Source organism: Rhinolophus sinicus, linkage group LG11 (genome assembly GCF_036562045.2).
Source record: "Rhinolophus sinicus isolate RSC01 linkage group LG11, ASM3656204v1, whole genome shotgun sequence".
Classification (NCBI taxonomy): Eukaryota; Metazoa; Chordata; class Mammalia; order Chiroptera; family Rhinolophidae; genus Rhinolophus; species Rhinolophus sinicus.
Window position 1 is genome coordinate 50280591 of NC_133760.1, and position 22291 is coordinate 50302881.

Sequence of the window (22291 nt, forward strand, 5' to 3'; positions counted from 1 at the left end):
GTGTCGTTTGAAGTTAATTACAACTAAGATGATAAAATCTTTAATTTCACATGTTAGTCTTTGAAGGAGCTTGCAAAACAACTCAGTCTTACCCTTTTGAGAGCAAGAAAGTAATGAGTTTACAAATTCAATGAAAGTAGGACAGAAAACCCATAATAATAGAACTTTAAAGCCAGGAGAAACTCTTGGGATGCTGTAATCAGCCTCTACATTACATACTTAGAAAAGAATTGGGGAAGAAGTAGAGAAGGCCCCATCTCTGCTGTGGTTTTGCATGAAGAAAGTAAATTTCAGAAGGAAGAAAAGTAGCACCTGATATTCTAAGATATAATTTGGCTTGAGAGGAATTGGGGCACCTGTGGCCCATTCTTGGTACTTTAGCTTAATTATAGTTGATATTTTAGGGGTTTGTTGAAGCAAAGGATAATAAATAGAACCCTTTCTTAAAGTGTCTCTATTGGATTTTTTGGATCCCAAACATAAGGGGGGCGGGGGAAGGAATAGTAATCACAGAAGATAAGAAAATGTGTTTCGATATTTATAGATCAAAGGTTCATTCTAAGGTAAAAACTTGAGCATAAAAAAGAATTTTACAAATGATTTTTACTGTTTATTTTGTGTGTGTAATTCTTAGTGGTTTTCGTTTAAAGGTTTTTTTGTTTGTTCACATAAATTTTCGTGTCATTAACCTTACATAAACTCCTCATTGCATGTTTTATTAACCCTTGGTATATTCATTTTCTTCTGACTTGAAAGAGTAACCCATTAGAATTTAACCCTGACGTCTTGAAGAAGTCTGCAGTTCAGAAAGCCCTAAAGGTAAACTAATACTTTTCCCTTCGAAAATTAAGTCATATTGAAAGAGATGATGCCTGACTCCTCATGGGTTTATGGACAAATTACCTACCTCCCATGCTAATTAGTCATTAACAGTCTAGGTGGAGAGAGCCTACTTTTGTTACCCACGACTTAGTAGTTAGAAGGATTTTAGTCAACTTTGAAGATAAATGTTATAAAGTACCAATGTGATAAATTAGGCATCTGTCCTGTTGGCGTTAGGCAGCAATATCTAAGATGGTTTTAAATCATCTATGTTTTAGTTGGATTGACAAATTTGTGAAACTGGCAAACTAGAAGTTCTATTTAAAATCTTGAGCAGTGTTCAGATTATGATTGACAGGTGTGCCATGTGGCTGCCATTCAAACATCACCTCTTCCAATATGCTGAGTGAGGCCGTCTCTGACGTGGTGACTTCAGAGCTCTTGGTGCTGCTTGGTTTGGTTGTCAGATCTTTCAAGAAGCTTTAAATTTCATTAAATGAGGTATATTGAAAACTAAGCTCCACTCCCTAAAACACCATGAACATGTATTCTCTGGCTAACTTGTTAGAAGTTTTCTGTGACTCACAGTGTTTTATTTTTTTTTTTTTTCGATTTCTTTGAACATTTCAGACTTAAATATTGGAGGGGAGGGTTTAAATGTAATTATTTTTTAAAAATTCCATTGAAAGGAATCAGGAATGGTTTGTAATCAGTTTCATCTAGAAGGAAAAGTTAAATTTCAAAAGTGAGGAAAAAAAAATTTCAAAAGTGAGGAAGAGTAGCACAGCCTGCTTTGGTGTAATATTTCCTAAGCCCTTCTGGCCCCCTTTACCGAGGACATGAGGTGTGGGCTCATAGGAACTCTTCCCCAGGAGTAAGTTAGTGCTGTAGTTGAAATGACTGTTCCCACTAAAACACTGGAAGGAATTACACCAACAGTCTTTCCTCCCCATTTCTGTGATATCTGAACGAAGGCTGTGAAAGCAGACTGTCTGGGTTTGAGTCTCAGCATGGCCACTCATCATTTAATCTTCTCTGTTATTCTAGAATGGAACTGAGAGTATCTGAGAGTATCTTTTTTCCTGGAGTACTAAGTAAATTAAATAAGATCATACATGTAAAGTGCTCAGTGCAGCCACGATAATGTTTATTTTAATTGTTGTTACATTATCTCATTTAAGCCTCACAACTAGCTTCTGGAGGTGGTATCATGCCCATTTCATAGACATGAAAACTGAGGTTCAGCTAGATGAAATGTGTAGGTCTCAAAGTGGTAAGGAGCTGAGATGTAAATTCTGGGCAGTAAGAGTTAAGCTCCTGTTTTCATTATACCTGTATCTCTGACCTGTGCGGACTGATGCATTTTGAACGTGGCATTGTGGTTAAAAAAAATAAAAGTGCTTTAACCTTATTTCATAGAATCTAAAACATCATCTGTTTTAAGATATACCATTATTTTACATACCACAAAGAAAGAAAGAAAACGTGCCAGTTAAGGTTTGATAGTGTTTATTTTATACTTACTGAAAGTATTTTTAGACTTAAGACAAACGTAGATTTTTTTCCTGTCACTCACATGCATACACAAAAGGAAAATATAAGCAAAAAAAGTGGGTTAAGGAAGTGGCAATTATCTTACTACTGCAGTCTCCCCAAAAGCAGATATATAAAGTCAGGAATTGTGAGTTTCGTTGTTTTCAGAGCCGTTAGAAATGGAAAGTGTGTCTTACATTGATAAATACAGTAAGTCTCCAGGAATGAATGGCTACTTTTTGGAGATGAAATAAGTACATTAGTTAAGAAATACACTCAGCTTCTGAATTAAAGACTCAAAAGTAACTAGCTTCCAAAGACAGAAGTTTACTTCCTCCATCAGATTTTGGCGTGGGGCTCTGCCGGGTTCAATACCTCTAGCCCAAAGGGGGGCACTGTGAGGGAGGGAACACCCCTCCTTTTCAGGCCAGACTCACAAGGCCACACCTAACTGCAAGGGAGGTTCAAAAATAGAATCTTTACAGCAGACTTGTGCTCAGCTAAAGCTCCAGGGTTCTAATGTTAAAGAAGGAGAAAATGGACTTAGGGCAAAGTTAGTATTCTCTGTCACAGTCTATAGCCTTGGATTTTTTTTTAACAGTATTTATTTCATTTTGCAGAATTCATTCCCATCCAAAAGATGAACCAGAAAATAGATTACCGCAGTAGGTTTGGGCTAGCAGTATTTTACTCTAATAATCATGAATTTGATGTTTATTCTGTCATTGCCGCAGTGTTGAAGATTGACTCTTAAAATTCTTTAACTGGAAAAAAATTGTGACCTTTTAATTATTTTCCACTAACACAGATATTTAACTGCATCTTCCGTGGGGCTAAGTTATAAATAAACCTCATATCCCAAATATGAATATGTTGTGTTTTACTATGTTTTCTCCTATCAGTTGTCTGTGCTAAAGTATGCTTCTTACCATCTTTTCTTGTTACATTTATATCTGCTAAAAAATTTAATGTGATTCTGGATCGACATTTATTCTTCCAGTCAAAATTACTTGGCAGCTGGTCAGCAAGATACCTGATAGCTACATGCTTGAACAGAAAATGCTAACTTAAAAACATAGAAACATGTCTCTGACACTTAGTAGTATTTTTATTATTCCAACCAGAGGGCTATTATGAATTACATACTCTTTTACTTTTGTCCTTGCTCGTGTTTTTCTGTGTTTTTCTGTTACCTTTCATTGCACTTTATCTATTTTGCTATCCTAGTAAAATAAATTTTCAGAGCTAAAGTTAACATTAAAGATATTCAGAGGATTTCATTTTTCCAAAGTAGCTTGCTTTAGAAATAAAAAACATTAACATTTAAAACTTTGTGCAAATACAAGTTTTCCTAATTTATTTCATGGTAGATGCAATTATGGGTTTGGGGGTGCTTGGTAGTTGGTTCACTGATGTATCAGAAGTCAACAGAAAAAACTTAATATAAACCAATAATTTCATTTTTAGCAAGCTCATTTCAGGATGTGAATGTTTATTTTGTCTGTTTTTTGTTTTTGTGTTTGTTTTTGGATAGTCAGGGAAGAAAATAAACAGCAACCCAAACCCTCTTGTGCAGATGTCAGTTGGTCACAAGGCCCAGGAGAGCAAGGTAAGGTGCTGCCATGCTGACCCATTTCCTGGTACGTCACTCTCAATCTCGCCAGTCAGGTGGGGACGTCCGGCGGGTGTTGGTGCAGGTGTCAAGACCATTGATTTCCATATCTTTCGTTTTCTCAAATCAGTCATTTCACAGATAACCAGCTACTTAGTTTGGTAACAAACATTGTTCGTGTTTTTTTTTTTTTAAATAACATTAAAAATAATAGGAATATACTTTTGCTTGATTTCATGGGTAGATGACATGGGACAAATTTCATTTAAAAGATAACCAACAGTGCTTAACATTGAACAAATACAGTTTGGTTTAAGAATTGAGAGAGGGCTGTTGCTGTAATGCGCCCTACTTTCCTCATGTGAGAGAAGACATTTCAGTAATTATTTACAGTTACAGGCCACTGTTCACTTTTAATTGTTCACCGTCTGTGGGAGAAGCCTCCTGAATGCAGCACTGGGTAGCCCCGGGGAGGTACAGAGAAGGGCCCAAGCAAGCAGAGGGAACCTCCGTCACTGGGGCCTCCGTCACCGGGGCCTCTGTCACCAGGGCCTCCATCACTGGGATGACACACATTGGGGCCTCCGAAACTGAGATGACACACACCAGGGCCTCCGTCACTGGGATGACACACACCGGGGCCTCCGTCACTGAGATGACACACACTGGGGTTTCATAGCAGTCTTCATGGCACACTCAAAGCCTTGGACTTTGTCTTTTGAACATTTCCCACAATTAACACATAATAGTACTTGTGTAGTAAATGTATGTCTTAGAATTTAAAGTCATCCTAAGCTTCCAAACACAGTAAATGGTTAAATACGGGAAATATCACAGAGCTGATATTGGGATATTTCTTTCAGATTCGGTACAAAACCAACGAACCTGTGTGGGAGGAACACTTCACTTTCTTCATTCACAACCCCAAGCGCCAGGACCTTGAAGTCGAGGTATTTTATTTGCGTTTTTAATAGATTTATTGAAATGGAATCAACATACAATGACCCATACGTATTTAGTGTACAATTTATGCGGCCGTCACCATGAGTGCATCTTTGTCAAACTTAGCCCTAAGTATTTCGTGCCCTTAGATACTGTAAACGTTTTTGTTTTTTCTACTTTTAAACTTTGATTGATTGTTACTAGTATCCAGAAATGCACTTGACTTTTGTACATTAGCATCATATGGTACATTCCTGCTAAACTGGCTTATTAGTTCCAGTAGCTTTTTTGTGGCTACTTCAGGATTGTCTTCTGCACAGGCGATCATGTTCTCTGCTAATAATGGCACCTGCTTCTGTGTTTCCAGCCTCAGTGCCCCTTCCTTCCTTTTCTTGTCTTGGTGCCCGGCCCTCCACACAAGGCCGATCTTAAGGGGAAGCTGTAGTGCTTCACCAGTAAGCCTGTGTTTCAGGACATTTCCTTCTTCTCCAACTCCTGGTTTGCTGAGAGTTATGTCATGAATGGATGTGGAATTCTATCAAAGGCTTTTCTACAGCTGTTGAGATGATCACCTGGTTTTCCTTTCTAAGTTTGTAAATATGTTGAAATACATTGTTGATTTCCAGTGTTAACCTTGCAAACATTTATTTGGGTTTCAATATTTAATGTTAAGAAAACCTTTATTTGGGGATAAGCTCCACTTGGTCGTACTGTAGTGTCCTTCTTATATATTCTATTTAATTTACTAAAATTTTGTTAAGAATTTTTGTGGCTGGGTCTCGATGGACACTGATCTAGAATTTTTGTGTCTGGGTGATGCTGGCCTCGCAGGATGAGCTAGGGGGTGTTTTCTCCTCATTTTTCCAAAAGTCTGTGTAGAATTGTGCTAGCCCCCCTGCTGACTGGCTCCCTTTATCCCTGTAACGATCCCCTTACACAGTTACATTTAAGTGACACTCTGCTCTGAAATGCACTGATATTAATGTAGCCATCCCGTCGTTCTTTCTATTGAGTTCGCATGGTTTGTTTTTCCCACCCTTTTGTTTTTCATCTATCTGTGAATTTATATTTAAAGTTGATTTCTTATAGACAGCATACCTACAGTTTAATATTGCTTTTTTATCCAATCTGAGGAATCTTTTAATTTTGACATTTAGGTCATTTATAGTTAATGTTTTATTGATGTGGTTGGGTTTAAATCTGTCACCATACTACTTTCCACATTTATTCCTTGTTCTCTCTCTTTTTCTAATCTGACTTCTTCTGGATGAATTAAGCATTTTTTATAATTGATGTATCTCTTTGTCTATTCTGAGTTGGTGGTGGTGACAGCTGGGTCTTTGGTACCGTCTACACCTCCCACTGCTCTCCTTAAGCGGGAAACCAGGTCGCAGGGGTACAAGACCTCCGTGACATGCTTCCGTTCCCTCTGCCCAGCATATTTTATTATTTTTGCTTTAAACAATTCTGTTTTAAAGAGCTTTGGAAAACATGAGGAATCAGTGTCTCCTGTCTAGCCTTGTGTCTCCCCTCCCATTATCCGTCGTGGCCTCATGGGATCCCGTCCCAGGGCTGCCATCTGCCTTCGCCCACAGGTCCCTTTCAACAGTTCCTGTGGGGCTGGGCTGCGGGTGCTGGACTCTCAGCTTCTGGGCATCTCAGAAGTCTGCCTCACCTCCGTTTGTCTTGTGGAAGATATTTTCACAAGATACAACATTTTTGGAGAACATGTTTTTTTTCTTCCACTTTCTTCCATCTTGCTTTGTTTCTGATAAGTCTGCTGCTCTTGAGTTTGTAAAATTTTTGATCATTACTCCCTCAAATATTTCCCCACTTCGTGTCTAATCTACTGTCAAACCCATCCTGTGTATTTTCATCTCAGACGTATTTTTCATCTGTTTAGCTGAGTTTGGATCTCTTTACCTTCCGTGTCTTTACCCTCTCGTGTGCTTGTCATGTATGTGAGATAGCTTGTAGTGCCTTGTTACTGCTTCTGTCATCTGTGTCACTGCTGGCTCTGTTCCTACGAGCGATTTTCACCCTCCTTATGGGTCATATATTCCTGCTTCTTTGGTTGCCTGGTAATTTCCCATTGTAAATTTTACATTATTAGTGCTGGGCTTTTGTGCTCCTTTAATCTTTTGGAGCTTTGTTCTCATTTGGGAGGTAAGTTACTTAGAAACCCTTTGAGCTTTTCGAGGCTTGATTTAACCTTTGTTAGCCACCCTGATTGCCGTGCGGTCACACGAGGCCGTGCAGCCCAGTGTGATGCTCCATGTGTTACATGCTTTCTCCTCTCTCTCCGCGGCCCTTTGTGCTCTGGGAGTGGTCCCCCTGCTCCTCCTGGGCACAGGTCTTCGCGTGCTTTGCTCCCTCACACGGGCTCATCAGCTGAAGACACAGGGGACCCTCGGGGGCCTCCAGCTCTCTCTTTGGGGCTCTCTCCTCTCTGCTGTTCTCGCCTCTCTCCTGCTCCCTGAGTTTTTCACCCAGTGTCCTTAGCGAAGGGGAACGTGGGCCTCTGTCTGGGATCCTCGTACTTGCACTGTGGCTGGCCATTGTGTGGGGTGCGGGCAGTGAGCTGGTCAGCTGTCGGGCTCACTTCACTTTCCCCAGTCTCAGCAAGCTCCTGTGCCCAGGTCTTGTGTTGTCCAGTCTAAATCTCTTATCTGCTCTGTAAGTTGAGGTGGGATGATAAATTCAGTTCCTTTTACTCCATCATGGTCAGAAGCAGAAGTCCTCTGTTTGTGTGTTTTAAAATATACGCTGCATGTAAATTACACACTGGGAGGAGTTAGAGGGCGCGTCTTTGATGTACACCTGCCTGTCCCTCCAGTGGTGGTATGTTCTGTCCTCCTCTCACGTTCTCCTAGCTCAGAGCACAGCACTATTCCAAGTGGGTCACACAGCTCCCGGGGCCACCCCAGTGGCGGCCCTACTCACCTTACCAGTCTACGATTCTAGTTCCCATGTTTCTTTTCTGCCGGCCTCCTGGCCAACATTCAGTCTTTGAGTTGTGCAAGGCCTCCGTTTTCTGTTTCCATTTTCTGTTTCGCTTATACAACTCTGACTTTCCTCCTCAGCCTGTGATACCCTGAGGTCCGAGAAGGGGTGTCCTGCTGTGGAGGCTGAGCCAGCGGATCACCGTCAAGCACGCCAGGCTTGCCATTATTCTGTGCTTGTGCTTTTGTATTTTACATTCCATTTCATACAATATGTCTGTCCAGCTAATTTTCATATTTGTTTAGCAAATGTTTTCTTCATAAAATAACTTGTAGTTACCGGGTCTTGAATTTAAAAAATAAGTTTCAAAGTTCAGTAAACATGACCATAGTTACTTCTTCTAAAAATCCTTTTGGATTACAGTTTAAAAAGAAATTAGCAATCAAGCTTCCAGGTTTTCATGTGTAGTTAGCTTCTTTGACCATTTGCTTACAGCTCCTGAGACTGCTAAAGTTCTTACTCTATTTGGTTAAACTATTTTGTATTAATCTAACAGGAATAATACCTGTTACAGAGAGGTAACACCGGAGGTTATTATTCAGGAGACAGAAATTGCCATGCATTTAAAGCAGATATATTGTAAAATTTTAAAACAACGGTGCAGATTTTGAGTAGGGAAGGCTTAAAAGACACTTAGAAATGTTTTTTCTCCAGCACACCTGTTATGGGTAGAAACTTGACACAGTGTTACAGATGTGTCTTGTCACCATTTTCATAGGGTTTAAGACATTTCTTTCTAATCTTCAGGTTTGTGGAGATTGGGTTCTGGTAACAGAGTCATAATAACATGATGTTCTTTTTTGTGCTCATAATTGTGTGATGAGGAAGTGACGAATACATGTGACGTGGATACATTGTAGCATGACTCGTTACAATGTTTCATGTCTTCGGAAGGAGGTTTTCTACTGTGTTGAACATTTATGGAAACACCACTTAGGGGGAGATGGCTGAAGTATGTTTTTTAAAGGCTGGATTTTGGACCTTTCTATGTTTTCTGTCCCTTCGTAGCTCAGTATGCTTTGTCATGTGTGTCGCAGGTCAAAGACGAACAGCATCAGTGTTCCCTGGGGAGCCTGAAGCTCCCTCTCAGTCAGCTGCTCACCAGTGATGACATGACCATGAACCAGCGATTCCAGCTCAGTAATTCAGGCCCAAACAGCACTCTGAAGATGAAGATTGCCCTCAGGGTACTGTCTGTCCCACAAGAAACACAGGAGGGGAGGGGAGTGGTGCTGCTCTTAGGCACTGCCCATGGTGGGCGATGGCAGGCACATGGGTGGGTGGTGATCGCGGTTAGGAAGGCACTTGTGGGGGAAGCATGGGTTATCCTGCATCTTGTGGGAGCTCACGGGGAGATAGCTGAGGCTTCCATGCAGACGTGCAACAGAAGCAGTTTTTCCATTGCTTGAGCAGGCCCAGGGTGCTCATTCTGCTTCCACACAAATCCAGCCAACCGGTTTTCTATCCTTCAGCCAAGAAAGTATTGCTATGTGGATCACCAAAGTTTTCTGCTAGGGTTAAACTTTTAAAGTCATTCAGAAGAGAGAATTTAATAAAACTCTACAAGATGGTAGAAATTACAGAAAAAAAATTTCAATAATTCATTTATAAGTACTTAAGGAAATGTTGAAAATAAAACTGGCAAACAAATTCACTAATTTAAAAAATGCAAACTAAAATGAAGAGCCAACGTTTTTAAAAAATTAAAGCAAACGGTGTGTAGAGGGTGCAGTGGAAATGGTTTCCTTGAACCTGTCAGGACGCTGGGTGTGCACAGTGTTTCCAGAAAGGACTGCAGTGTCTCCAGTCCATGAGTCAGAGAGCCCCTTGCACCAGGGACCCTTCTTCTGGAAATCGGACTTTTTGTAGTAATGCAGAATTTGGGGAGGCCATGAACATGAAGATGATGGCTGCAGCTTTATTTTGTAAAAGTGAGGGAAACTTCCGGCCATCACAGTCACCCCGGAATGAGGAGTTTACAGAGTATAGACTGTGCTCAGTGGAATATTGTGTATGTTAAAAATAAATATTAACAAAGTGAATGATCCATGTGCTCTCACAAGCTGAGGGCACGAGGGCTGCTCCTGCACCAATGCTGGGTATTTGGGGTAATCTTGCTGGGCTGAGGTGTTTTTGACTCTCATCCTTCCCCAGGGTTGCTAGTGGAGAACTCCTGTGTAGTCTAAGGTGGGAGACCACCTGTGTAGGATGAGGGATGAGACCACCAGCCTGCAGTTCAGGCTCTTCCAACAATAACATCACCTACAACTGTGCAGAAATGCCTGCAAATGGAAGAGGCTGAAAATACACAGAACTGACATTTACATCACAACTGTGATACATCACAGTTGATTACTTAAACTTTCCTTTTTCAAACTTTCTGTAATATCGTAGTACTTTAATAATAGGATAGCTGAACAGATAGACTAGATTGTTTTTAATGTTTAGTGCCAAGTTGTAAAGAAATATTTGCAAATAAATATGTCTACAGTGTTAATTGTATCAGGTCATTACCAGTGTCACTGATTTTAATTTCGGGTTTATTTCCACCTTCTAGATACTCCACTTGGAAAAGCAAGAACGGTCTCCAGACCACCAACACTCTGCTCAAGTAAAGCGACCCTCTGTTTCCAAACAAGGGAGAAAAATATCTGTCAGATCGCAGATGACTGCATCACCAGTTGCTGGTGACAGCAACACAGCCCCGTCCATACCAGTCGCTGGGGGCAGTGATAAGCCTGGCATGGAGGAGAGAGCTCAGCCCGCGGAGGCCAGCCCTCCGGGGCCGCGAGACCTGGGCAGAAGCGCCTCCAGCCTCCAGGTGGGCGCCGCCTGCTCCCCCAGCCACATGTTCGTCAAGGAGCCCACCCCCAGCATTGCCTCGGACATATCGCTGCCCATTGCCACTCAGGAGCTCCGGCAGAGGCTGCGGCAACTCGAGAAGTGAGTGGGCGCTGACTGCGTTCTTGGCAGGCGGCCACATCTGCGGACTGTGGGGTGGCTGCGGTCCCCAGTTAGTCGAGAGCCCGGGCGGGGTGGGGAGGGAAGACAGCACCCTTTCCCTCACTGAATCACTTTCAAAGTCAAGCCTGCAGTTTTCTAGGGCCTACTGTTTGCCTCAATTAAGGGCTAGAACACAATGGGTAGCAGGTCCCATGAACAGGAGAGTCTCGGAAGCTCCTGCGTGCCCGTCCTCAGACCAGGAAGGCAGAGGGTGGAGCTGACCTTGGATCTGTATGTGGCGATTGGCGTCTGTTGTGCAGGACTGGGGCCTGTCCCTTCATGTTTGGTCAACACCCATTCCTGGGCCCCGGTCGCTTTGTCCGTCTCTGGGTGTTGGTGTTGACTTCTTACGCTCCATGACTCATGGCTGCACTCCGGGTTCTTTAGATAAGGAGGTGAAACAGTGTGCGGTTGTCACAGCTTTACGTGTTACCTTTTCCTCTTAGTGGAAGGAGCAAAGTTGCTTTTGAGACACTTCCTGCTGTTTGTTGTTGTAGGAGGCATGTGAATGGTCAGAAGTGGGGTGGAGGTGAAGCGTGTGCCCGTGGGGGCTGGCCGGAGGCACACGTGTGCAGCCCTGACCACACTCAGTCCACTTGTCTCCTTCACACTTGTCACATCCACTCGTGCAGAACAAAGACGTCAGTCCCTCCCTCTCTCTTGTTCTAAAGGAAGTAGAATTTTAAATAAGAAAACCACTTTTTCTCAGGAGCTAACTAAGAGGAGCTGCCGAGTTGGTCTTGGGGGACACTGAGCCAGGCAGTCGTTAGTTGTGTTGGAGTCTGTGCTTCAACCTCGAGGGAGAAATCGAGGCAGGTGTTGCAGTCTCATCAGATGTCTGTCGTGTGGGGTTTTGAGAAAAGATGCACGCACGTGGCAGTTACGGCCCAAAGACCGCAGCACTGATGTGCCTCGTCTTTCTTTGGGCCCTAAATGAGAAAGCTGTCAGCTTTGAATGACTTACGTTGAACCCTAGCTGGAATATGAGTTCGACTGGTTGATTGAAATCTTCCAAGGTTTCCTTTGTGTTCGAGTTCATGGGTAATATGACTCCTCGTTGTCTGCGTGAGTGAACGTGACCTAACCGTGTGGCTGTAGCAGTGACTCGGGGCCTCGTTGGATCCGAGGGGAGCTGTGACTTCCTGCTTTGCTTCCTTAGTGGGACGACGCTGGGACAGTCCCCGCTGGGGCAGATCCAGCTGACAGTCCGGCACAGCTCGCAGAGAAACAAGCTGGTGGTCGTCGTGCACGCCTGCAGGTGAGCGGCATGGCCCCTGGGTGTCTGTCCCACAGGGCAGGGGACACCGGCTCTGGCTTCCCACACAGGTTGCTTGGTTTCCTTTTTGAAGAACAAAGCAATTAGATGTACTGTAATCCTGGTACTCAGTTTTTATTCCTTTTTTGTTCTTAGCTTTGCATCGTAAACATTTTCTATTCCTGCCCTTTTGGTTGCTTTGCAACACCCCCGTGAAGGGTAGTTTATGTAACCCTCCCTAGTATTGGGTATTTAGATGGTCAGTGGTACATGCAACACGGTAATGAACATGTTTTTCTTTTATTGAAGTGTTTTTGGGGGATTAAATTTCCAGGAGAAAATTTCTATCAATTTAGAGGATCCGGCCAAGCTCCTGGTATCACGGTGGGTGTGGCCGTCCTCTTTCAAGAACGTGCAGCAACTGGGGTCGGCACCAGTGGTGTGGTGCGCCGTTCCCCACGTCAGGACGTCTTAACTTGTGCAGTGTCCTGTGCACTGGTGGCCGTGGGAGGGCAGTGTGGTTTCTACCTGTATTTGCTCGATGATGGTGTAGAGCTGTTTTTCTCTTATGTGATTTGTCTGTCTCCACAGTAGTTGTGATATAAATATGTTTATGTAATTATTTGGATCTTAGAAAAGGCCATTGGAAACACAGGAAAGTAAAATTAGTGACATTTACAAATAGAACTATAAGTGTAGAGTTCAGTTCAGTGCACATGTGTTGAGCAGCTTGTATGTCCCTGCTCCTGAGGTGGTCTCTGTGGGGATAAAGGGACAGAAGACTGTTTTAGGGGCTTCTAACCAAACAACCCCCAGCTAGATTTTTCAGGTCCATCAGTGACTATTTTGAAGTGGTTGCATCTAATTGATATAAACGCAAGTTAAGTTCCTGTGGCATATTTCTGGTCTCAAAAATGTCACCCAGCTGCTAAATAAAGACTGAAAACACCTCTGATATTAAACATCGAAATAAATGTGAGTTCTATATACATTTAAGAAAGACGAATAAAAACAGGTGAGATCATTCTCTTCCAACCCTCTGACTCCAGTTCAGGCTCTCAGAGGCTGGGGCCTCTCCCTGCAGCTCAGGGCGCTAGGTGGGACCCAGCCCTGAACAGGACGCCCTTCCCTCGCAGGGTCGCTCACACCCACACCTACACCCACACTCACACTCACACTCACACCAGGCTGGGACAGTTTAGACACGCCATTCACCTCACCTGGACCTCTTTGGGATGTGGGAGGGAACCGGAGTCCCCAGAGAAAACCCCTAAGACATGGGGGAAATGTGCACACTCCACACAGTCTGTGGCCCTGGCCGGGAATCCATTTTTTCTCATCAACATTGTAACAGAACGATGTTACTTGAGGATCTGCTATAGTACATTTGAATGTGATGCTAATTGTCGGTTTCCTAGATTCTGATGCCTGCTATTGTCTGGTTTGTGTTACCAGAAATCTCATTGCCTTCTCTGAAGACGGCTCTGACCCCTATGTCCGCATGTATTTGTTACCAGACAAGAGGAGGTCAGGAAGGAGAAAAACCCACGTGTCCAAGAAAACACTGAACCCTGTGTTTGATCAGAGGTATGGACTTGACCCAGCAGGCAGACTGGAGTTAGGTAGGCCGGTCAGTGCCTTCGAGTGACTGAAGCGTTTAAGCTGCACACGCTTTAAGAAGTAAAGTGAGAGGAAGTTCAAGTTAGCAGGTGTGGCCTTGGTAAGATGCGGATTCTGCACTTCGTGTAGGAGTGCTGCACGTGACAGATACGAGTTGTACACGTGGCAGGGGAGGGCCAGTGATGCAATAAAGACAAAAGGGTGGGTGACCCTGAAGAGCTGTCAGTTGGGGACTTAATGTCTGTTGATATTTACTGAGTTACAAATCAGAACTTAGAATATTAAAATACATGTATTTTTAAAAATAACAATAATGAACCTATAACATCTTAAAAGATGACATTTTTCTGAAAACAACTAGTTTTCAAAACAGTTTTAAAAATTAATGACCAGAGCGGCATTATTGTTGGACCTTTTTGCAGCTCTCTCAGCGGTCTGGCTTGGTAGGGGCTCCAGCTGCTCCTGAGGCCGGTCTGAGGTGGTGACGTCCCAAGAGGGTGCCCAGGCCACACGTAGAGCCCTGGTCTGCAGATTCACCACCCACTTCAGAGTCCTCTGTGGCTGACAAGCCAGACTTCTAAGGCAGAATTCAGTTGAATGGTGTGAATATCTACTAATTCAGTTTCATTTCGTCTTTAAGGATACTGGTCAGTTACCCTGTGTTTACTGACTGGCTGGCATGCACCGAGTCCTGGCGTGGGCACACTTTATGTGTCCTGTTCTTACTTGGCTGCAGCATTTAAGTTTGGAGACCCGTCATGAGGTCTGGGTCACTAACTGCTGTAGCTCCAGTAGCAAGCCGGCCACACCCCAGCCCTGGCCTTGGAGGCCTCAGGCACTCAGGCCTCTGCCTTGCCAGAGACCCTGCTGCACGCCGGCCACACTCCAGCCGGTTTCCAGGACCTGCTCCCCCAAAGGCACGTCAGTTGGTGGCATCTGACTTGAGCCATTGAAAAAGGTGTTGCAGACCTCCTCCCTTCCACGAAGCCAGGCCACAGGGTACTTTTATTTAGTTCACTCATGTAGGCTTTGAAGTGACTCTCCCCTAGTCTTCAGGCGTGGGTGAGTGACCCATTCTGGATGTCCTCACTGTGACACACATAACATCCACCGTCCCACTGGTTAACGGCCAGAAAGAGTCAGGCATATATGTTCACTGAACCCTTGCCCCATACGTGAGGGAGCCCGGCAGTAGGCTTTTCACGTGTTTAGGATGCCAGAGTCTTCTCTTATGTTTAGAAAATATGAAAAATAATTGGGTTTTGCATATTCATGAAATGCCAAACCCAAACATCTAGCAGGAGAACTCAGTTTTATAACAAACATACGACGTAACATTTGGAATGGTCTCAGGAGCAGAAATGGCATTTTTCGGTCACAATTAAATGCAGCAAGATGGCAGCAATATTAAGGAAGGCCTTGTTCTCTCTTGCAGCTTTGATTTTAGTGTTTCGTTACCAGACGTGCAGAGGAGAACACTGGACGTCGCCGTGAAGAACAGTGGCGGCTTCCTGTCCAAAGACAAAGGGCTTCTCGGCAAAGTAAGTGAGAAGGTCCTCGATGGGCTCCTACACTTGGTACAAATTCAACCCTCAACCCCAAGTGCGTTGTTTTAGGCCAACTTACATAAGTAGAAAGGGGGACTAGTGCTGTGATAATGCATGTTAATAAAGTAGTGGGCGTGAAAGACATCAGCGAAACAGCAGTACACGCTGAAGATACCTGAAGTGATTTGCATAGTTTTACATAGTCATATCATTGGCCTGTTAGTCATACTAATACCGTGAACTTACAGCTGGATAGAAAGTTAATTTTTAAATAAAAATTACTCTTCAAGGATCACAAGGAAAGTATACCCAGTGGGATGGTGTTCTACGGTTCCACCTTGTCGACTAACCAGCTGATTTTCCCCTAACAAATCGTTGGCTTTATTTCTCTGAATTTCTGCTCATCTTTGTCCATAGTCATATTTAACTCTTGCCTAAGATGATACATTATTTAGTAGTGTCCATAGGAGAGACGTTAGGGAGGAGGAGTCTTGCGTTGTTGGTGCCATCAGGGCACACGAGCCGTGTCCCTATAAGTCATGCCCACGGATGCTTCCTAATCACCTGATTTCAGGACAGCTGGATAGAGGAAGGACCGCTGGGATATATGTGGTGGACCGTGTAGCTCATAGGGAGGCCCGCGGGTAGAAAGATTGAAGAATGAGAGACTCGGGAATGGAGACTTCCACACTGCCAGGCTAGGACAGAAGACTGGAGATGGGAAGAGGTGGTAAAGGTCCACAGGAATTACTTCCACGCACTTCTACAAACGCTTTCACACCCACAGGTGCTGGTTGGTCTGGCCTCTGAAGAACTCGCCAAAGGCTGGACACAGTGGTGAGTGTCCCTGCCACACACGACAAACCAACACGCAGATCCCCCCTATGTTCTTTCAGTAGCGCTTTCCACAGCTGACCGCGTGTTGTCGTCATCTTCCTTTGCTCCCAGGTATGACCTCACGGAAGACGGGACGAGACCGCACATGGTGACGTAGGCGTGGGTGCGTGAGGAGCCCTCCTTGGCTGCCCAGCCTGTGTGCTGGGATGCACCCTCCCACGGACACAGCGATGCTATTTTTCTACTTTTCATGTATTGGTTATACATACCTTCCTAGTTTTATAAAACTGGTTGACGTTTTAGGCATATTTGGCCAATATTGTTGTTAAATTTTGTATGTTTGATTTCCTCTAGTACTTTGCCAGTTACTAGAGTGTACAATAGGACATTGGTTATTATTGTGTTTTGTTAATCTGTATGTCAGTTGTATCTACTAGATGCAGATTTGTGTATATGCTTTATTATTGCCTTGCTTTGTATAGCACTGAGGCTCACTATGCCATGTAAATAGACTCTATTTTTTATAATCTCTACATGCTGGTTTGAATTCAGAAGAAAATGGATTAAGGAAATATATATATTTTTTCTTTTAAAACTTATTAAATTCTTATGAGAAATAATCTTTTTGTCTTTGCAGGAAAAAGTTCTCAATGGCTTATTTTGTGCTCTTTCTTTTTAAAAGAAAAGGTGAAAGATTATTAAATATTAGTATATTTCTGCCCATTACCAATGAAAGAAAATATTCAAGATTTAACACTTTCATAAATATAAACATGTGTTATTGAGAAGTTGGTTGAAGTGCTTCTAAGGAAAAGTGTTACATCACTGAGTAGCGTAAAATATTAAAGGAATTGTCATGGTTCATAAATCATAGTGTACTAATCTGAAATCTCTTACATAAAATGAAATGTCTTAAGTTTATTTTTAATTTCTTGTTGTAACTTATTCATGAAATAGTGCACAGATACCCAGCTACACTTTTCCTAAAATACAGTGCAGACAGATGTTCAATGTTAGCAGTTAGGCTGTTATGAAATAGCCCATCGTGAGCTTGTTAACTTCCCATGTTCTCCCGGCCTGTAAAGAAAGAGAGGCTGATACTGTCACCATAACTAATGACTGTGAGGTAACTCGGGGTGAGTGTTAGGAAGCTGTGCTAAACACCGAAAGCTGATTCCTGCCTTCGTCTGTGTGGCATCACACGCAGGACAGGTTGCCAGAGCTCTTGACGCACAGGCCTCCTCGGGGCCCGTGGTGGCGGCACAGTGGCTGTTGGTTGTAAACCACCATTTCCTGGGTGTCCTTACTTCATGCCATGACTGACCTCACTGTTGGAATATTATTACACAGTTTGTATTCTGGAATATATTTTTCTTCTTAGATTATTAAAAGCATGTTTTACACTTCAGAGTGTCGAAGGGCAGTGTGGTGAGCTGTGTGTGCCATAAGTGAAGGGTGCGCACATGCAGACAGCCTTAAGTGCTTTAAGCTGGACAGTGAGGGTGACTTCCTGAGCCATAAGAACATTCTCAAGTCATTGGGGAAATAGTGCTTACTGGCGGCAATGGGAGCTCTTGTCAGAAAGCTTGCATGGGCTTCGACTGCTTACGTGATGGACCACACGTGCCCAAGTGCCTGCGGGGACGCGACTTCCTTCTGTGCACTCCTGCTCCCAGCGGGTTGTCGTTCTGTTTCATTTACGCTTTGAACCCTGGGCATGTTTATAGTGGACCCTGCAGCTTCACAGCACATTGCATGTCATCACAAAGAGCAGTCTGCGCTGACTGTTTCCTGTGTAACGTGCAGGGGGACATTCACGGCGGTGTGTGTGTACACAAAGCACTTGGCTGGGCCATCTCAGTAGCGTGAGAAAGACAGGTAACTACTCACAAAATCTAGGTGCCTGCCTGTGGTGTCTGATTGAAGATGTTTCACAAATTAGGCCTGTTGGAGGGCGTCAGGCATAACCTGTAACTGAGAAGAAACACTCATTGCAATTTGGCGTGAAATAATCTTTACCAACATCTTAAATTGTTGACTTTTACAATCATGAGCTTCACGTTTTCGAGTATTTTAATTGATGGGATGCTTTGTTTCAGCAGGTAGGCGAAGTGACTACAATGAGTGGTACTGAGCCTGTGAGCTGCAGGTTCCCAGGCCCCTGGCAGAGGGACGGAAAGGAAGCCAGGGTTTGGTTCCTTGCAGGCACCTCCAGGCGAGATTCTGTCCGCTGTGGCAGGCAGCTGTCATTCTGAGGGCGAGGGCGAGAGTTCCCCTGCCCTGACGATGGTGCCCTCTGAGTTCTCTGTGCTCAGCTCCACTTCTTAAGGACCAATTCATCTGGAGAAAGGGAACTGGAGCTGTTCAGCATTCAGCCAAACCAGTGCAGGGAAATTCACTTGGATGAATTTGAATTGTTAGTTTGTACATGTGGGTTGCTTGTTCTGTGCCTTAAAATACAAAGTATAAATAAAAGTCTCAGATGAAAACAAGAAGCCTAGGAGTTGTATTTACCGCAAAGAATGTTCTATACAGGAGAGTTCCTTTTACAGATACTCTTCATCAAGTGCTCAGCCCTTCTTTCTCAAGAACCTAAGCCAAATGCAAAGCTGTGCGTTTAAACTGTGCTTGTTTGTTACTTTGACTCCAATTCTAGCTGGATCACCCACTGCAAGTAGAAAACTGCAGAGGGTTTTTATTGTAGAATGTCCTTTTTGTTCAGCTAATTTTATATGACAGTGCATGTATTATTTATTCAATAAACTTTTATGTTAGCTCACTTGTGAATTGTTTTTCCTTTGTCTTTTGAAATTAGAATTCTAGTATGGGACCAGATAATCTGAAAAGTAAATACCATCCCATCTCATTCGTCCACTTGTCTGTTGGGGACATGGGCTGTGTCCACTTTGCGGCATGCTGTGCATTGGGGTGGGGGGCAGTGATCATCTCCTGTGTTGGTTGTCTCGCTCGGAAGGAAGCTGACAAGGCGCCTGAGCCCACAGCCCTGTGCTCAGTCGCTGTGAGGTCAGCATCAGCCAGGACAACAGCATTTTTTATTTGATGCCTGTGCCACTCAGGTTTCCTCCTCCATCTTTTCTGAGCTCCGCTTCCAACCTTTACATTTGGATCACAGGGGATCCTGATGCTAATTAAGAAATACTAATGCCCAGCATATTACCCAGCGTATTAGGTCCCCCAATCCTCTGGCCTCATTGTCCCGGAGAAAGTCTAGGCTTCCTATTTTCCCCCCTTCTTCCACCTCCCCACCCCACTCTGGTTCAAGCTCTTGTTTCTCAGTCTAGTTGTGTAGGACACCGCTCCCTGGCCCTTGTTGGTATTATGAGCCTTGCGCTCCCCCTGGCTGAGGCAGTCAGCAGCTCAAGGCAGGCTGCTCCTCGCAGCACGCGGTAGCTCAGCTCCAGGGGGAGCTGTTGTTCACAATCTTAACTGCAGAGGGCGCAGCTCACTGGCCCATGCGGAAATCGAACTGGCACCTCGGGGTTAGGAGCGCGGTACTCCAACCACCTGAGCCACCACCCACACCCACACCCACACCCCCCCACACCCCGCCCGCTTCCTATTGTTTATAAGCAGCTCAGGAAACCCTAACATGCCCTTGAGAAGGCTCTGCCCTGGACCATCCCTCTCTCCTTGAGTTACCCACTGGGGAGACCCCACCCCTGCCCTGGGAGGTGCTAACCCTCCCCAAGGACCCAGGAGGAAGAGGAAGGTGGATAGCTCACCTCCCCTTCAAGCTTTCCAAGGTCACCACGTCGGAGGTACATGCAAATTCCTGGAAGGAAAGGCCGGGAATGGTCTTGAAGGAGAACCTAGGATAAACGCGGGACCTCCCCAGAGTCCAAAGGGCTCTGATCTGTGCGCCCCATTCCCAGCCCGGCTCAGCAGTCTCACTTCACCTTCCGCTGTGTCTCCACCCAACTGAGTGGGTGACAAAAGGAGGTGAGCCTAGGATGTGCCCAGCCTTCACCCTCCCCCCACCCAGCGGTTCCCTGTGGGGGGGGGGGTGTCTCAATCGGGTGCAGCAGGTGTCTTGTGGGGCCTGTCGGTTCCGTTCCCAGGGGTCCCGGGGCAAGTGTGGGCCTTGAGCTTCCATTACCTCTGCCTTTTCTTTAATTTTTGTTCAAATACACCCTCGTTTCCCAAGTTCAAACTTTTAGAGATAGTACAGTGTAAAACCACAGAAAGAAAGGACGTGTTCCTGCCACCACCGCCTCCTGCGTAGCCAGGAGCCCTCCTCTCTTTCTCGGAATCCGTGACTCAAGCCGCTGGGGAGCGTCAGCCGCCAGGGACCCACCGCTTGGCCCTTCACGCCGCTCCACCTGCAGGTGCCGCCAGAATGGCTGAGAAATGGTCCTTGTAATAGCCGTATAGTAAGTTTTTAAGTTGTTAGCAGTGGCCACTTGCTGTTTTAGCTTATTTTCCCAGTTGCAATTATGATTAAATTACAAATTTTGTGTTTTTTTACTCGGCAGAAAATATTTCTGGCTATTTCTGGGAGGCTATTCAGGAAGCTGATAACAGCGGGTGCCTTTTGAATCACAGACTGCGGGGGGAGGGGTGCTTCTCAGAGGGGAGGAGGCAGCCGAGGGTTGGCACCTCAGTGTGAAGTGGGTCACTGGCTACACCGAACCCCTGCTGTCTTGCGTCAGAACTCCCGTGCTCTCAGGGGTCCCCCTTCTGCCTGCCTCAGGGCTACAACCTTCTAACGGACCAGTGCCCCAGCTTCAAAAAGGCTATAATTTTGTATTGTTGAAATGCAATGTTTTTGATCTGATTGGTTTAATAAGGCACATGATGAAAGTTTGTCCAGCCTGTTGATTTTTACCTTTTCTTATGTGATTACTGGGGGTCCGTACTTGAATCTGTGGCTCCCATTACATTTCCATCAGATGGCCAGACAGTGGCTCCCACCCCAACCTCCCTGATACCTCCACTTCATTTGGGTTCACTCAGAAACGGAATCCACTCTGGATGGTTCAAGAATGAAAGATGTAGCTGCAGGGGGGAAGTCCTCACAGAGGGTGGCTGGGGCACGGAGGTGGGGGTCCCGCAGACATCAGGCTGAGCACGTGGGACTTGGCTGTCAATGGACTGAGGATTTCAGAAGGGGTGAGTAACAGAAGGGGAAGAATAAGGCCTATGGCAGAGCCTGTGGGGAGATGACTGGGGGTGTGGGAGTCTGACCTTTGTGTGTGACAGGCTTGAACAGGGAGCACAGAGCATGTCAGGACCCCTGGGTTTCTGGGGCTCCCCCTACCCCTCACAAGACAAAATGAGTGGAGTGTCAGCCCCCGGAGTGGTCATGGTGACAGTCCTCTTCCAGGCCCTGACTCTGCAGGAGGAAGCACCGGGTGAGGCCAGGTGGCCCTGAGTTTTCCCTGATAGCCCAACTGGATGGGGGAGACACACTCTATTTCTCAGGAGTTTGTCATACTCCTCCAGACTTTTCTGACAGTTAATTCTGCTTAGGCTGATTAGCTTCACCGGGAGGCCCGAATTTACCAGTTGAATTGTTTTGGAAGACAGTCTCCATAAGTTGAGTGATTTAAATATGTAGCTCTCCAAGGTGTGGGGAAAACATAGAAAGCAAGTGATAAAAGCTATTTTTAAAAAATGGTATTGACGAAGGACCTTGAAATGGAAGAGTAACCAATATAGTTAATACTAATTTAATGTACCTGGGTAAAGGTTTTTTGGTATTCTTCCTAGAAACTGACAAAGTGAATGATGTCAAATGACTGGATAAAAAATTTTTTTGAAATTCAGGTTGTTTCCAAGTTTTTGCTTTCAACAAAAATGGAAGGGCAGCCCAATCAAGTTATTAGCTGATATAAATTAAGTTAAAAGAAATTCATGATAATCAGTGTGTGGTTTTTGGCATCTAACTAAAATGTGCTTAAGGAATTGAGGATGTTGCTATTAGTTTTTCATTTCTGCCCCTTGTTTATGTGAACAAGTTTTCTCAGTATTTATACCTATAAACATGAAAATCAGACTAGAAGATTCATTTTTGGAAGCACAAATTGATTGGAAAAAAAGTGTTAACCATAGCATTAAGAGGCGTGCTTCAACAAAATTTTAGTTTCAAATTTAATC

The 22291-nt window shown here is 44.4% G+C and overlaps 1 protein-coding gene and 1 long non-coding RNA gene across 4 annotated transcripts in view; both read left to right on the plus strand.

Annotated features, from left to right (window-relative positions):
* Positions 1-18953, plus strand: part of ESYT2 (extended synaptotagmin 2) — a 64150-nt gene extending 45197 nt beyond the window's left edge. For 2 of the 3 annotated variants that reach the window (XM_074315019.1, XM_074315020.1), the window contains 10 exons: positions 757-819; positions 3890-3964; positions 4831-4917; positions 8950-9099; positions 10470-10855; positions 12075-12173; positions 13626-13757; positions 15226-15331; positions 16125-16174; positions 16286-18953. In XM_074315019.1, coding sequence (XP_074171120.1) covers positions 757-819; positions 3890-3964; positions 4831-4917; positions 8950-9099; positions 10470-10855; positions 12075-12173; positions 13626-13757; positions 15226-15331; positions 16125-16174; positions 16286-16331 — 1194 coding nt within the window. In that variant the 3' untranslated portion in view covers positions 16332-18953. The remainder of the gene's footprint in view (positions 1-756; positions 820-3889; positions 3965-4830; positions 4918-8949; positions 9100-10469; positions 10856-12074; positions 12174-13625; positions 13758-15225; positions 15332-16124; positions 16175-16285) is intronic. The other variant, XM_074315021.1, reaches the window with a different exon arrangement.
* Positions 18954-19790: 837 nt separating this feature from the next.
* Positions 19791-21187, plus strand: LOC141567691 (uncharacterized). Its single transcript, XR_012490512.1, has 3 exons — positions 19791-20134; positions 20340-20565; positions 20668-21187. It is a non-coding gene; the product is annotated as an uncharacterized LOC141567691 (long non-coding RNA).
* The last annotated feature ends 1104 nt before the right edge of the window (positions 21188-22291 follow it).